Source organism: Erpetoichthys calabaricus, chromosome 14 (genome assembly GCF_900747795.2).
Source record: "Erpetoichthys calabaricus chromosome 14, fErpCal1.3, whole genome shotgun sequence".
Lineage (NCBI taxonomy): Eukaryota > Metazoa > Chordata > Cladistia > Polypteriformes > Polypteridae > Erpetoichthys > Erpetoichthys calabaricus.
Genome location: NC_041407.2, coordinates 111569463 through 111584988, shown reverse-complemented (window position 1 = coordinate 111584988; position 15526 = coordinate 111569463). Strand labels below are relative to the sequence as shown.

At 54.3% G+C, this 15526-nt stretch overlaps 1 protein-coding gene across 1 annotated transcript; it reads right to left on the bottom strand.

Moving 5' to 3' along the window:
- Positions 1 to 2671: 2671 nt before the first annotated feature.
- Positions 2672 to 15089, bottom strand: LOC114664495 (C1q-related factor). The gene is made up of 2 exons (XM_028818618.2): positions 14024 to 15089; positions 2672 to 3166 (listed from the first exon to the last, which is right to left on the bottom strand). Exons 1-2 carry the CDS (start codon positions 15014 to 15016, stop codon positions 2987 to 2989), a joined length of 1173 nt encoding a protein of 390 aa, XP_028674451.2. The 5' UTR covers positions 15017 to 15089; the 3' UTR covers positions 2672 to 2986.
- Between the last annotated feature and the right edge of the window lie 437 nt (positions 15090 to 15526).

Sequence of the window (15526 nt, the reverse complement as noted above, 5' to 3'; positions counted from 1 at the left end):
TTGGCGCGTCATCGTGATGTCCGCGCTGACCCGAGGCGGTGACGCGCCTGTCTGTCCCTCTCCATCTGCCCCCCGACGTGCTGGCCGCCACCGGGACTTTATGAAACGGCCTGTCTAGCACATACGCAGCTCTGCCACGGGACCCCCGGGGGCTATCATGTGGCAGTGCCTGTAGGCCATGCGCGCGCAGCAGCCCCTCGAGGACAGGTGACCTTTGGCGCAGCTGCTTCCTAAAAATGGGCCCAGAATTTAGAGTACCAGTGGGAAGGCAGCAGACATCTCGGAAATGTCGGAAGGTCTGCGAAAGGTTTACTGATCCTCGGCCGGGGGGGGTCTACGCTCGAGACCGCCCCAGGAAGCTGCGGGATCCACTGGCCTCTACTCCTCGACTCCGGGGGAGATCGGCGTGGCCGGCTGTGCCAACTGTGCCCAGGGGTCCGGGTTCACTTGCTAACAATGGCAGACTGATATGCGAAGGCGCGGCACATGCAGCAGATGTCCCCCCCCACCACTACCACCACCCCAACACATCTGGACGGACCGTCGCGCCCGCAGCACAAATGACGAACATCTGCTTGGACTCAGCGGCTCTGTGCGCCTTCGCTTCTAAATTTAGCGCCGCTCTTCTCCGTCTTAATGTGGCAGAGGAGGAGCTGAGGCGGCACTGCAGCTGCACCCGGTAACGCGATGTGACCTCGGAAAGGGAGGACCCCCCTCACCCGCCACCGTCTCGGGGCAGGAGTCGCTGAGGTGCCGCCCCCGATTGGCCGCACGTGTGCCCACTGCTTTGTGAGGGCAGCGTCCTGATCCGTTTATTAGGCTTACCGCACCTTAGTCAATACCTGCCATAAAAGGGAGAGGAGCGTGGAGGGCATCAAGTGGCACACACGTCAGAGTCTTCTGTTACTCTGAACATGCCAAGGCAGCGCCAATACCCGGCAACAAGAAGTCAAAGTGTAGCACTTCTGAAAATAGCCCGCCATTCCAGCACATCTTAATCAGCCCGGAGCTTCTGAGACTCCCGCCTGTGCCCCTCAGGATTCAGCTCATGAAGAGCGGCCACCCGGGCCAACCCAACACCTGAAGAAGGAAAAAGACACGATGTGCTGGGGCACAGCCAAGATTTGGACCGAAGAGACCCCCGTATGCCCTCTGCCGACTGTGCCATGGATTCCTTCCGGTGGACCTTCTGCCATGCCTGTGAGTGTCTGTGCCACGCTTCCTTGGACCCTTGTGACGAAGTGAGACGCGGCCCCCTCCCTACTTCTTCCCTCTCGTCTCTTGCTCCTCGTGCCCCCCCCCCCCCCCCCCCCCCGACTGTGTGATTGTACTGAAGGGCGCTATACAATGGCTGCAGCCAGGCGTCGATGTCACGCAGGACGGCTGGCACGCCGTTCGTTAATCTTGATGCGACGTGGCGGCTGGGGACTCCTCGGCTGAGCGCCGCTCTCACTTGCTGTTATCGTCACTTCATTCCCACTGAAGCACACGGACACTTAAAGCTCAGGAATTCCCAGATCGCTTCAGCTCGCATTATTCTTTTTTAGAAATCCGTCTTCACAAAAGTGACATTTTTTGGGCACGCTGATTTTATTAATAACATGCGTCCATTGCTTTCTTTCGCTTTTCTTCTTCTCCAGAAGATAAGACGTTCACTCCTGCAGAACGATGGCAGCTTTACTTCTAATAAGTGACACGATGCGTGACACACTTCTGCTCGAGCACTTCTGGAATGTTGCAGAAGCAGCGGGCACTTCAAGGGGCTACTGGGGCACATGTTTAGGGGGGGCAGAGTGGTAGAGGGCATTCAGGAAGAGGTGAAGGTGGCACTCCGGGGCAGAAATGCCAACCTGTAGTTAAATGGAAAAGATGTCTGCACTTTACATCACCTACCATAGCCGCATAAAGCAAACTGAAGAGAGAGAGTGCCATACCAGGTGCCAGTGCTGTGGGCGCTTCTCTGCCCATTCTCACTCCCTCCACCTCCAGTGTCATTTCTAGGGTCAGACACACTCTAGTGTCCCCTCGTCACACCTCCTACAGACCCCCAGAGCAGCAAAAATGAAGACACAACTGTTGAAGTAGTGAATGAAATGCCCGCTTCCCTTCACATGGCATGGGCACTAAGGTGGCACACATACATTATGCAGACATGCACATACACACACACACTGTGCCAAGGCCAAGGACCTCACCACACCCATCATGAGGCTCACTGCCATGTGTTCAGATCCATTGCATGACAGTGGCACAACACCAATTTGACCCCTGAGCCTGTGGTTCTGCAGCTGGCAGGAGCATGGCATGGACAGCCAGGGGGAGGGGTTCCAATTCCACTCGCACACCGAGTCGGGTTCTGCTGGGCATAGGATACTCTTGTCAACACTTCCTCCTGTTCACTTCAGTGTGCCAACAACACTCTAATGCCAAGATGACATGACTCAAAACGCCGGTGGGCACAGGATGCACCCATTAGTTACTTGATGAATCATAGCGGTGCCCCCTAGTGAGTGGCAGAACTTCAAGGTCTCTGAGATAGAGGGAGGAGCATTTCACTGAAATATTTGCCTTCCAGTGTCCAGCTGCTCCTGCCCGCTGCTGAAGGCTGGCAGGACCTCAGTGCCACACCCTGGAACAACAAGGAAGCAAGAAGCACAACAGCAGCCGCTGGTGGACGTGGGACGTTATATTTGTGTGTTATGGATACAAACCCCCCCTTCCAACCTGTGTCAAAACCAAGTGCATCAGGGGGCATCCCTCGTGGGAACGAGGGGGTGGGGGCAGGAAGTGCTGTCCATCTGGGGGCGCCCCTGCCTGGGCAGCGCCTGTGCCAGCAACTTCACACACCGCCTCAACTGCTACAAAGTCCTTTGCTGGGGTCTGCGCCAGTCCACTTCTTCTGGCAACCCGTGGGTAAGGGAGGAGGGTGAGAGACAGATGAAAAATGAGAGATCCTCTGCCCCCCACCCAGCTGCCCGCTCACCCCTCAGTCTGCATAAATGATGAACCCTGAGAAGGTGCTGTACTTGTTGTTGTTCCCGCCATGCGCCTTCCCACCGTCCAGTTTGATGAAGACCTCGTCACCAGCGTCCAGATGAAGGATGACGCTGTTACTGGCGTAGTCATAGTTCTGATCGGCGTCCTGGGCGATGGCACTGGCACGCACCTGTGAAGACACAAGCCGGGTACATGCCATGAGCTTCACATGAAGACAGGGGGCAGGGTACAAACTGCATGAACCCCGAGGCGGGCACCATCACACCCTTGTGCCCCCCTGAAGACCACCACACATACATGTTAGAATATAAGGTCATAACAGGTAAGTCACCGGTAAAGGTGCCAATGTGTGACCTGCGGCTGGCATCATCTATAAGAGCCACTGGTCTGCTTGAAAGGCGCTATATCAAATAAACCTGCAGCTTCAGAAAGGAGGGGCACACGTTTGATTAGGCTACCCACCTAAACACGGGTCCTGCCAGGCTTCTCAAGCAATATCCTCGACATTCCACTACTTTTGATGATGCCCATTTTGATACCACCACCACTTCACCACCTTAATGGCTCCCTAATGTCCGAGTTCTAAGCCTCCTCCATCCATCCACCCATCTCCTCGTCCTGGTGACAGACCCCGACTTCCTGCTGGCCAGTGGTGACTTTGAGGTGCCTACCGAGCCCACCACCAGGTGGTGCTTCATCCACTCACGCCAATTGGCCAAATAGCCGAACTGCAGCCCCTGTCACGAGTCGTGAGTAGTCGACTGGAGCCCCCCAGGTGACATATATGTGTGACTCTCCAAACGCGGGGGGGGTGCAGCCGGGATTTAGCGGTAACACCGAGCTGCGTTTTGGTGTCACTGACGGTTTTTAAAGTGACCTCTGACCTCTGATGTTCGGACCGCCACATGACGCAACACGACACCGCTTGACCTCCCCCAGTTGAGGGTCCCAACTTGAAAGCCGGGCAATGCGCCCACCCTGATGGGTCTTCACTTTGTCATGAAGGCGAAGCCCCCGATTTTATCAAGTGCAGGTCTGGAGGTCCTGAAGATGGCAAGAATGTCAAAGCGAGTGAATCAAGCTGAGGGTCACTTTAGGGGTCCGGCCTGCGTTGTGAACCTTGAACTGCTTTGACCCCAAGCCATGGACGCTCCTTCCTGGATGCCCGTTGGAATGGCAGACTTCTGTAAGCACAAGAAACGTTTATAATTACACCGTTGGGGGGCGGCAGGACCCTCGAAGGCCATTCAGGAGGCGGCATTTCTCATGGGCTGCAAGTTCAGAAGGAAAAAGGCGCTATATGAAATCAAGTCGGGGAGATGCAGTACAGCTGCTGCCACCTCTGCCACCTTCAAGAACCCCACGTGCGGTCAGGAGGGGCGCCGGTCACTCAAGTTACCAGAAGTCAAATCCACAAGGGTCCTACGTGCGAGCTGGCATGTTAAAAAGGGACACGAGTGACAAGACGTGGCTGCATGGGAGACGTCACCCTGCATCGTCGGTGGATCGTCTTCGGGTTTAGCGGCTCGTCGGGGGTCGGTTGCCCACCCTAACATGGCCGCCCGTTCACTTCCTTTGCTCTTCACACTCGGATTTGGATTTTAGTGTCACAGTCGCGGTGCTGGCAGACGAACCCCGCCATTGAAGTCACACTGGACTGACTTCGGTTTGTACAAATCAGATGAGATTAAAACGCCAAAGCATCCACAAGGCCACCCAGAGGGACTCGGCGAGCCCGTAAGCGACACGAGCTGGCGGGGGGCGTCCCATGGGCTCAAACGCATCAAGCAGCCGTGTATAGCGCCTTTCACTGTACGGGGGTCCGCGCTGAGTACAACTGACAACTGGAAAAATGGAAGAAAGTGACAAAGGGGGGCAACAGTGTGGCTTGTGGGGTCCTGAAACTGCTGCCCCCGGCGTTCAGTGGTGCCTGTTACGTTATTCTGTTTCAGTTCAATCAAACAGCCATGTGTGCCCATTATATACCCACATTTGAACCTCACACCATGTCAGTGTGCCCCCCCGACCGGCTCCTCCAGGGCGTACGGCCGCGGCGACAGACCCGGAATATTAAATTGTAACAAAGGACCAGCAGACTGAGGCGTGAATTCATCTGCAGATCGCCGTCCCGGAGAGTCGACTCGTGCGTTCTGCGCGAACGCGACCCCCGCTGCCTGCCGTCTCAATGCGTTTTTATCTCTTTGTGTAATCAAACAACGTGAGACCACCGCAGAAATGCACACAAAGTCACAACGCCAAGGACAGTCGGGCCACCGCAGTGCGCACGGGTTGCCACCACCGACCGCTACCTGCCTGCCTGCCCGCTTTATGTCACGCGGCCGCCTCGGTTTATGCCTCCCGCACACGTCCCGCTATCAGTTTAAGGAAATGCAAATAACTGAAGGAGACGGTGACAGTTAGTGACTTGAAGAAAGGAACAAGGACAGAAACGTCATGGAGAGGGTTAGCGGTGTGGACCTGCAAAATGGAGGGCCGCTGCAGAAGATGGCATGAGGTCGAGCGGCGTCGCCCCACTTGTGGACCCTTCAGCGGTGGAACTCCACTTCGAAAATGTCACCCGTCGGACTGACCCTCGGGCTAAATGAATGCATGCACTCGGCTCAGGGGGTCCCCGTGGGGTCCTGCATGTCCTGCATGACCAGCTGAACCAGTGATCTGTCTGAGGTGGCCATGGAAAAAAAAAAAAAAAGAAAGTGTACCCAGCTTGCCATGTTTGCTGGTGACAGTGAAGGGTGACTTTAAAACGTCTTCTGCCTCACGTTGTCCATTTTGTAAACCAGCAACTTCTGAAGATTCAAGAGCACCGGAGTCCATTCTGGCCCAAGTGAAGAATCAAGAAAGGAGTGGGTGCCAACCCACCGCTTGGCACACTTGTGCCCACACCCACTCGTCAATTCAATCCGACATGGCAGCCATTTATCATAAATAAATGAATGCCTGCAAACACACAGGGGGGCCCGATTGTGTTGTGGGGTGTGTAGAGCTGCATCAGCGATGGGTGGAATATAGCGCCTTTCAGAACAAGCTGCCCACTAGACGTTGTGAAGTTTGAGACGTGGAGCTGAGGGCGAATCCAGACAGCAGCCATAAAAGTGAGGTGCTCTCATGTGGTCCTGGGGACCCCTCTGTCTTTATTGCCCAGTTTGATTCTTGTCTGATTTAGAAGAGACAAACAGCGTCTTCTGTGAGGTGGGCCTTACGCTTGTGTCCCATTGTTCACTTTCACGCCTGTATCCACCATTTGAGACGCAGACAGGTGAAGTGTGGGATTTGAACCCACAACCTCGGAGTTTGGAGTCCACAGCCTGCCATTAATTCACACCTTCAACTTTATCCTAACAATGAATGACGCTGACATGGGGACAAATGACAGCAAATGACGGCAGAAACTTCCACACAGGGATTGCTACATTTTGTTGGAATGCAGCAGGAATGTTTGTGTGCCCCATGCAGATGACTTTGGTGTTCTCTTCGGCGTCATTGTGACTCTTATGGGTGGCCCCACTCCTGGGCCTGACACCAAGGTGACTGCCACTTTCGTCCATTCAGTGTCACTTGTGTCTGCTCCGCTCATTGTTAACCACCAGATTACAGGCTTTAATTTTAATTTCAGATTTTCCGAGTTTCTCCTCTAAAATTCCTTAAGGAGGACATCCTGGTGAACGCTGATTCCAGTTGACGTGTTTAACACACAAGCCGCTCCGCTCTGCCGCTCCTCGATTTCACTTTTGTGGTTTGCTTCCCCGCCTTACATGCAGACAGAGCTGAACGGTGGACACAGAGGTGGAAAAATACAAAGCACATTTGATGTTAGGGCTCACTGGACACGCCATTAAACCAGCATGTGACCGGGAGAAGGCAATGACGGCCACCTGTCCCCCGTGTGAAGCAGTTGACAGCCTTCAGAAAGGGCCTGGACAGCTGAGCTGTTAGCAGAACGGACGAGTGCGAAGCCCACTCTCTGAGTTTCACTCTCGGATGTCCAGCATTGTGAGGCGCCCACCCAGTTGAAGGTCACGGAGAGCTGAACTGCCTCAGGATTTGATCTTTAAACACGTCTTCCCTCGCGACCTGGCGACACGATTCCTCACCTTTTAACGTCTTTTTAAAGCGCATGCGCCGCGCTTTGCATACGCCATCCAAAGAGAAGAAGCTCCCCGTCCTCAAATGCGGGGGTCGACGGGCGTGCACCTCTTACGACGATCCTTTAAATTCTTCAGAACTGAAATGTTTGGTAAAAAGGAAGCCAAAGCCAAACTGTGAATTTCCCTTTCTGACATTTTGGTTTTAGATGTTTGATCCCAAAGTTCGTTCCGCTACTTCCCGCCTTCACGCCCGAGCCTCACGCCTGCTATCCTCAAAGTCCCGCCCCCTAGTCGTCCCGCCTTGTCAATCAAGTACATCCATCCATTCAGCACGAAGACGTCTTCCTTTCTTTCGCGATGCCGCTTGATTGACACGTGCATCCTCCAATGGATGTTGGAGTCTGGATTGCGCGCGCTGTGGGTGAGCGTTCTCCAGTGCCGGGCGGCTACGAGGTTTGGGATTTAAATGATTGGATTCTCGAAGTGTGGGCGTTGCGGTTTGCTTTCTTACTCGGGGGGTCCCTCTCGTGAAGAGTCGGGGGCCCGCACTGTCTGATAGCTCCGTGACCCCAAAATCGGAGCGCCGCCGAGACGCAACTGCAAACCGCACCACCGCCGCCCACGGGCACCCGAGCGGCCACCAGCCGGACACAGGCGGGGGAGTGTTGACATTCATTTGAGCAAAGCTGTCGCCTCGGCGGGGACGCTTTAAAAGCAAATTAGACCTGGCAGAAGGGAGGCAGAGAAGAAAACGAGAAGACGAGCTTAAGAGGAGCTTCTGGACTGGAGATGCAGGAGGAGGTGAGGAGCGTCCGGGGCGCAGAGGGAGGAACGAACGAATGAAGGGAGAAAGAAAGAAAGAAAGAAAGAAAGAAAGAAAGAAAGAAAGAAAGAAAGAAAGAAAGAAAACTCCAGTTTATACTCTTCAAAGTATAGAAATGAAGCAGCGGAGGTGACAGACACGGAGAGTTCGAAGGGCTAGGACAGCCGAGAGTACGCGGAGGTCTTCAGACCCAAGGCCGGCTCTCTGGTTTTAGTGCTTAGCAGCCGCACACTTCATTTTGTTCATTTTGTTCTTTGTGATGTTTATTGCAAACCAAAGACACGTTTTCCTTTAACACTTTCACGATGGGGTGGCACGGTGGCGCAGTGGGTAGCGCTGCTGCCTCGCAGTAAGGAGACCTGGGTTCGCTTACTGGGTCCTCCCTGTGTGGAGTTTGCATGTTCTCCCCGTGTCTGCCTTGGTTTCCTCCCACCGTCCAAAGACATGCAAGGATAGATAGATAGATGTGAAAGGCGCTATATAATAGATAGATAGATAGATGTGAAAGGCGCTATATGATAGATAGATAGATAGATAGATAGATAGATAGATAGATAGATAGATAGATAGAAATTCACATTAGTGTTAGGGTTAATTAATTAGGTGGATTGGCCACCCTAAATTGTGCTTGGTGTGTGTGAGTGTGTCCTGCGGTGCCTTGTGCCCTGTGTTGGCTGGGATTGGCTCCCGCAGACCCTCGTGACCCTGTGTTTGGATTTAGTGGGTTGGAAAATGGCTGGATGGAAGAAAGGGAAACGTGATGTCTGCGTCGTGGAAGGGTCTGAGCGGCACCCCGTTGCCTTCCATCAGTTCTCCAGCAGTGAATCGCTCTGACAACGGGGGCACATTGCGTGGACAGGAGCCCCAGGGTCAAGTGTGCCTGTTTCTGATTTTGAGGCACATCCATGAAAACAAAGAATTGAAGGGCATTCAGTTTGGATGTCCCAGTGGGCACCGTTTGCTCGCGTCCCCCCTCAGAAGGAGACTTGAGACCGAGGAGGCCAGCAGAGCACTTGAGTGGAGCTCCAGGAGCGGAGGCGCACCAGTCAAGCACACAATAAAGACCATTACACAAAGAGGACCCTGGGAAGGCCCAGCGTAGGGGGGCGGGTTGTGATCAGATGGGACACAATGTCCACCCCTGTCACATCAACAGACCCACAGTGAAGGAAGGTGCTGGGGGGCGTCAGGTTAGAACAGAATAAAGAACTGCTGTCAAAAATGACAAATCAATACTGAGAGAGCACCTGTCCAATGATCATGGGGTGGAGAGGGCAATGACCCCACTGACCAGGCCAGCGTAGGCTTCACGTGGCAGAAAGTTGAAAATGGCCTGTCAAAACCTCGCCGTGAAGCCTGCACTGCCCGGTAGCTCTGGGCGCTGCCAACACAGACCCCTTTAAAGCCCCAATCTCCTTCTGACTGAGCACCCGTGTCACTCTTTCATACACAGGGACAACCGCAACATCTGGGCAAAGGTGGAACACACCTCAGGGGTGTCAGACGCTCAGGTCCTGGCACTGGTAACCAGTTCTTAATGTCAATAGAACGTTCTTTGTTGCCTTGTATTTTAATGGGGGATGTGCAGTGAGCCCACTGGTGACCAGACCGCCTCGGTCCCGTTTGTGCCAGTGTGTGTGTGCGTCACGCAGAATCAACTTAAATAAGTGTGTTTTACATTCTGATTACATTTTCATTAAATAAATATGCAAAAACAGACAAATTACAGCACCAGTACATATGAGTGGGTGAGGAGACTCCCCCCGCGGTGCCCACTCACCACCCACCCCACGGCCCCAAGTAGAACGGCCTGAGAAGATTCAAAGTAAAAACTTGGGAAATACGGAGGTGCTGAGGCGCTCACAAGCATCGCAAGGCCAACTCTGAAGTGGAAGAAGGAGAGCAACAAGAGTGAGTTGTGCCACCTTAACAGCTGCGGGCACTTGGGGTGGTGGCCCAGCTGAGCTCTTAGAGACCCCCGAGTTGGCTGCTTTATATCTTCTAAGGCTTGGCAGCTGGTTAAAAAAAAAAATGAAGGGTCCGAATCTCGGAAATGAAGGCAAAGAAAATGGAGACGAAGGAAGTGATTTTAAATAAGTGGCTGAGATGGACAGCTGCCGCCGCTGCAGCCCACCAGGATGAGAGCCGGACACCCCTGCTGCACACGTGTTAAAGGGTCCGGCTGGAAACCCCAGGCGAAGTGTCATGTCTTTGGAACTGGTCATCTTTCAAAGGTGATTTTGAGTGTCAGTGCTTCGAGGCGTTAGTCAGGGGGTCTGAAAACCTCGAGCACATTTGAGGGTCTTTTCTGCGTATGGGCGACCTTCCCAAAGACTCACAAATATATAAACAGGTGACCGGGCCCACCCGAGGCCCACCCGGGGCCCATCCAGAACCCACAGGACAGTCGACACGTATAACGGGAAGCTCAATTACTGAGCGGCACACGCCAAGTGCGGGCGTATTGGCAAACAGCATGGGCTCAGGCGGGCAGACTGTGTTAAACTAATATGCTGAGATTCTGCGAGGAATCGACAAAACGTTTGATCGGGGGGTCCGCGCCATATTACTGCTATTGATTTTCACAAAGCTTTTGATAGGGAAACTCACAAGAGGCCTGTGCTCAAACTAGAAGAAGTGGGCGTTGAGACGGGGGCAAAACTGCAGAAAGCAGCAGGGTGAGACGCCAGGGACGCTGGGGGGTGGGCACCGTTCTTTTAAATTTGTATCAGTGGTCTAGATAATAATGCAACTCATAAGCGATGTGTGTCTGCAGGTGACACTAAACTAGGCTGATTGGCGGACCCCCAGGAGTCTGCGAAATGAATGATGAATGCTGCATGTAAAAGCAAGCCGGCCAGCCAGGTGGTGTCACATACGTGGGGCGCTTTGTCCTGCGTTTCCGCGGAGGGCCCACCGGGAACTTAGACACGTACAACAATAAAAGCTGCCTCTCTCTTCCTGACTAGAAATCCCGCAAGAAGTGCAGCAGCGGAAGGCGAGACTGTAAAGCAAATTAGCGGGACGCAGACGGTCCAAAGACGAACAAAAGGGGACACCAAAGTGGGACACCGTTTTACAAAAGTAGAGAAGCGCCCGTTAGGGACGTCCCCGAGTCGAGCAGTTGGCATTTTGTTTGACTTCAGCCATCCTGACCCTGCTCGCCCTGCCATACTGTCCCCTCACACCTGTCACCTCCCTAAGCCCTGCGTCACTTTAGGATTGTGGCAGACAATGCCAGGCCCACATTGTTGTTCGGTTTTTATTCGTCCTTGGGGATGGAATTGGAAAATCAGGGCACCCAGACTGGCAGCTCCTCCTTTGATGTAAAGGGTGTGGTGCCCAGGACGACCCCAATCTTCAGACACACACAGCAGCAGGGGGACAGGATGAGTAAAGTCTACAGCCGCCCCGGGCCAGCGGCTCAGCTGGTGCTTCCGACAGTCTGGGCAAGGGGCTGCCAGAGAAGCCTGCGAGTGCCCTGCCTTGGCTGCCATGGACACACAGTGGGCAGCAGCTGAGTGACGGAGCCAAGGGATTTGAAGAGCAGCCTGTGTGTGTGTGTGACTGGGAGGGACATCGTGCCCACTCTGATTTTTCTCTCTCTCATCCCCGTGGGCATCACGACCGGTGCCAGTCTCTCTAATTAAGTTTGAAAGGCCTTTATGATTAATATCTCCTTGCACAAACATCTTCTGGACTTGATTCAAGTTCCACTTTGCACAACAAGACGCGCCTCGCCTGACCACCGTCGCCCATCCCCTTTCTAATGCTACCTCAGCTCTGTTCACAGGTGCCAGCTAGTAATCAGAGGAAGGAGGTGCCAAAGCCTGCCACCTGGAGTGGCACAGATGTGACAAGACCACTGTCATGTGACCTTTGCTGTCTCCTGCCAAGTCCCCGCCAGGCTCCTTCCCTTCTCCACACATTCGGCAGCCGTCCCGCGAACAGTCAGTGCCGCCGTGGATGCCCAAGCAATGCTTGGCAATGAGAAGAAGCGGATGTTTTGGGCACAACAGAGCCAATGCAGACCCCGGCCCTTCTCTGCTGTGACCCGCCGCCTGTCTTCAGCTACGAGAAGATGCCTGTGATCCACTCAGTCCACCAGCAGATGAGGGGGCCGAGTCCTTCGGTAATCCCGATGCCTTCTCCATGAAGGTTGGCACTCATCACAGATTCCCAGTAATTTTCTGTTATGCAAAGAAATCAATTGTTGCCGGGAAGAGGAGCTGCCAGAGCCTGGGATGCAGTAATCCACCATGGAGAACAATGGCAGTGAGGCCAAATCCCAGGGATTACACCTCCAGAGCTCGGCCACAAAGCCCCCCACTAGACGCTTCGCTTTTTGTTTTGAGAAGCAGCTTTGAATGTGCGCTTCATTCAGTATAGCGCCATGCCGAAGACTCGGAGGGCTGTGCAGCTACAGATAAGCTGTCAGGGAGACTGGGGGGCTTCGTGCGTGAAATCGGAGCCGATGCCAGGTGTTCCGAGGAGTGGCAGCTTTGTGCGATGGGTTTGAAGAAGCCCATGGGAATGGGAGCTGTCAGAGGGGCACCACAGTGAGAAGACAAAGTCTGGGAACACGTGGCCCTCCAGAGCTGTCTGGGTAGACCCCCAAGGAGCCCCCGCCTCGCTCTCTGACAGCCGCTTCTTCGTGCAGCCTCTTTAATTGCTGTCATGTTTGTAACTAATTTAAACGGCAAGAGCGTTACTGTCCAATTACACGGGGGCCATTTCCCATTCTGCATAATGAGATTTCACGATGGCCGAATGGGTCGCCCTCTGCCACGCGCCGTACCCGGCGGTCTCGTTGATTCTAGTTTATATAGCGCCTTTCACCCCACCGAGTGGTTAGACGAGGCTGTGGTGCACTTTGGCCTGCTGTACCTCTCCTTGGCTGTGGCTTGGACAAAGTCACTGGGGGGTCAAAATATTGAGATGTAGCGGACTGTGGGGGCAACTTGTAAGCAAGCCCCCCGAACTGGGAGTCAGTATAGGGGGGGTACATCTGTGAACTACGAAGTGACAGACACACTGTGGGTCAGCACGCTAGAAACCCCCCCCCCCCCCCCCCCAAAGCAAGCCTGCAGGGCACGGGGGTCTATGAATTAGAAATGCCACGTCTTGTCCTTTCTCTGCGCTCCTTACGGACTCACAGTAATGGCTCACATTGGCTGCACTTTCGCGCGACATTTCAGACCAAACGCAATTATCTGTCGCTAATGCTGCTGGCTGCCAGCAATCCGTCTGAAGGATGAGGCCATAAAGGCAAAAAAAAAACCTTCGAAAGCCTCAAGAACTTGAAATCCCACCGAAGCCCCCCTTGTGTCGGAGAGCCGCCAATCGGACTGCGCTGAGGGTCCCCGCCGGTCCCCGCAACGTCCTAAACGGCCTCTCAAATCCCCGCACATCTGGGAGCGAGCAGACGGATCAGCGGCCGGGGGCTTCGTGTTTTATGTCGAGGAGACCCCGCGATCTGCGCCTAAGCCACGAAGAGCCCCTCCACGCCCACAATGTGGCACTTGGCAAACGGGGGCCACTTATGTGCCAAGTAAATCGAGCGGCTCGGCGTTCACACAGCGTTAATCGGGCCGTTTAGCGGCCGCGGATGGGGGGCGAAAGCGACTGAAAGTGAGGAGGAGATGGCAGCGCTGATGTTTCGTTTAAATTGGGGTCGTTGATCTTTATATCGGTGGGTTATACAGCGCCTTTCACGTCTATCTATCTATCTATCTATCTATCTATCTATCTATCTATCTATCTATCTATCTATCTATCTATCTATTATACAGCGCCTTGCACAGCTAGTCATCTGTCACCCTCATGTGTCTCTACCCAGTATATTTATATGGCGCCTTACACGTCTAAGCGCTGCACACTTTCCTCCTCTGCCCCGCCCAGCCCTGCCCACCTTTAAACCAGACGGGTCTTTTCACCCCCCAGACAGAAGTCCTTGACTCAACTTTTTCTTTTGTTTTGATTTTTGTTTTTTTTTTTTTTCATGCCTCTCCATGCCCATGCACGCCCACCACGGGGGGGTCACACCTAATTTTGAGTCCTCGCTCATAGCGACCCCGCAGGCTGAGTGGTTACTAACCTGGCCATTCTTGCAGAGGTCGGCCCACATGCTTGTCCCATCTCCGCCTCTCATCAGGACGTGGTAGGTGAAGAAGTAAGTGCCAGGGACGTTGCACATGAACTTGCCAGTGGTGCCATCGTAGTTGTTGCCCAAGTTGGTGACTACATCGTCAAATTTGAGGATCTCGTAGCCCTCGTGAGGATTCTTGAGTCCTGCGTAAAATGCCACCCGTGGTATGGTGGTGTAGGTAGCAGTGCTGATAGCTCCATTACCTCCTAGCCCCAGGATGCCAGTTTTGCCAGGATCCCCCCTTTCTCCTGGGGGACCCATTGGCCCAGGGGGCCCAGGTTCTCCAGGTGGCCCGGGAGGTCCAGGTTTGCCAGGCTTGCCCGGTTTGCCCTGTGGTCCCTGAACGAGGGTTGATGGTGGAGGTAAGATGCTGTGGTCGCTGAGAGCTTCTGCTTCCGCCCGGATGCTGGCACTGGTGGTGGTACCCTTGGACAGGTAGGGGTCGCAGACCATGCGGCAGGTGCCCAGCATCTCATAGTGGCCCCCATCTGTACCTACAGAACTGACCAGCACCGGGATGAGGATGACCAGGACCAGAACCATCATGACTCCAACGGCCGCCGCCACCAGGGTCTTCCTCCCGATGCTGAATCGGGGAAGAGGCTGAGCTGCCAGCGCTGGTCTCCCTGTTGAAGAAATGGTGCCGGATGGGTGGGGGGTCCTATCTCCGGTGAAGGGGGTAAGACGATCAAACGGGAGGTGTGGGCAGCAGAAGAAGGGGGTAAATCTGGAGCCCCCGAGATGAGAGAGAGAGACAGAGAGAGTGCTGCGTCGCTGAAGCCGAGATTCCAGAAATGTGTGTGCGAAGTGATGCGCTGGGTGGCTTTTATAGAAGCAGCTGCGGTGCCCCCCAGGGCTGTGTGCCTCATCGAAATGATGAGGGCCGGCGCCTTCCCCTCTGACAGAAGCAGAATAAGAAGGAGGTCCCTCATCACATTTCATTAGAGCCGATCATCCACTTGCTTCTCGGGCGTCCGCAGCACATGCAGCCACGCGCGCGCGCACACACACACACGCACACACACACTCACGCACACACACACACACACACACACACGCACACTCACACACACACGCACACACACACACCGCCTTCTATTTAATCCCATTGTTGATTTTATCTGTGAAGCAAGAAAAGATCCTTCAGTAAGGTGGGAGGCAGAGGTGCGATTTGCTGTGGCTTCTGTTTTTCGACTGTGAAGAGCTGCCAGGCTTTCAGCGCCAGCGCACACACACACACACACACACACAGTAATAGAGATGTGCAGGGACTCAAGGCGGGCACACGCCAAGTGCACACCACTGCCCAAACGCGCTCGGGGAGGCAGAGAGACACGAATGTGCACTTGCAGAGTGGCGAGACCCCCGCCTGCACTTTTACACGCCGCTGTGGGGATACAGTGGCTGGCCACGGCCCCCTCCCCCTTAACAATCCCTCCTTGGGTCTCCTTG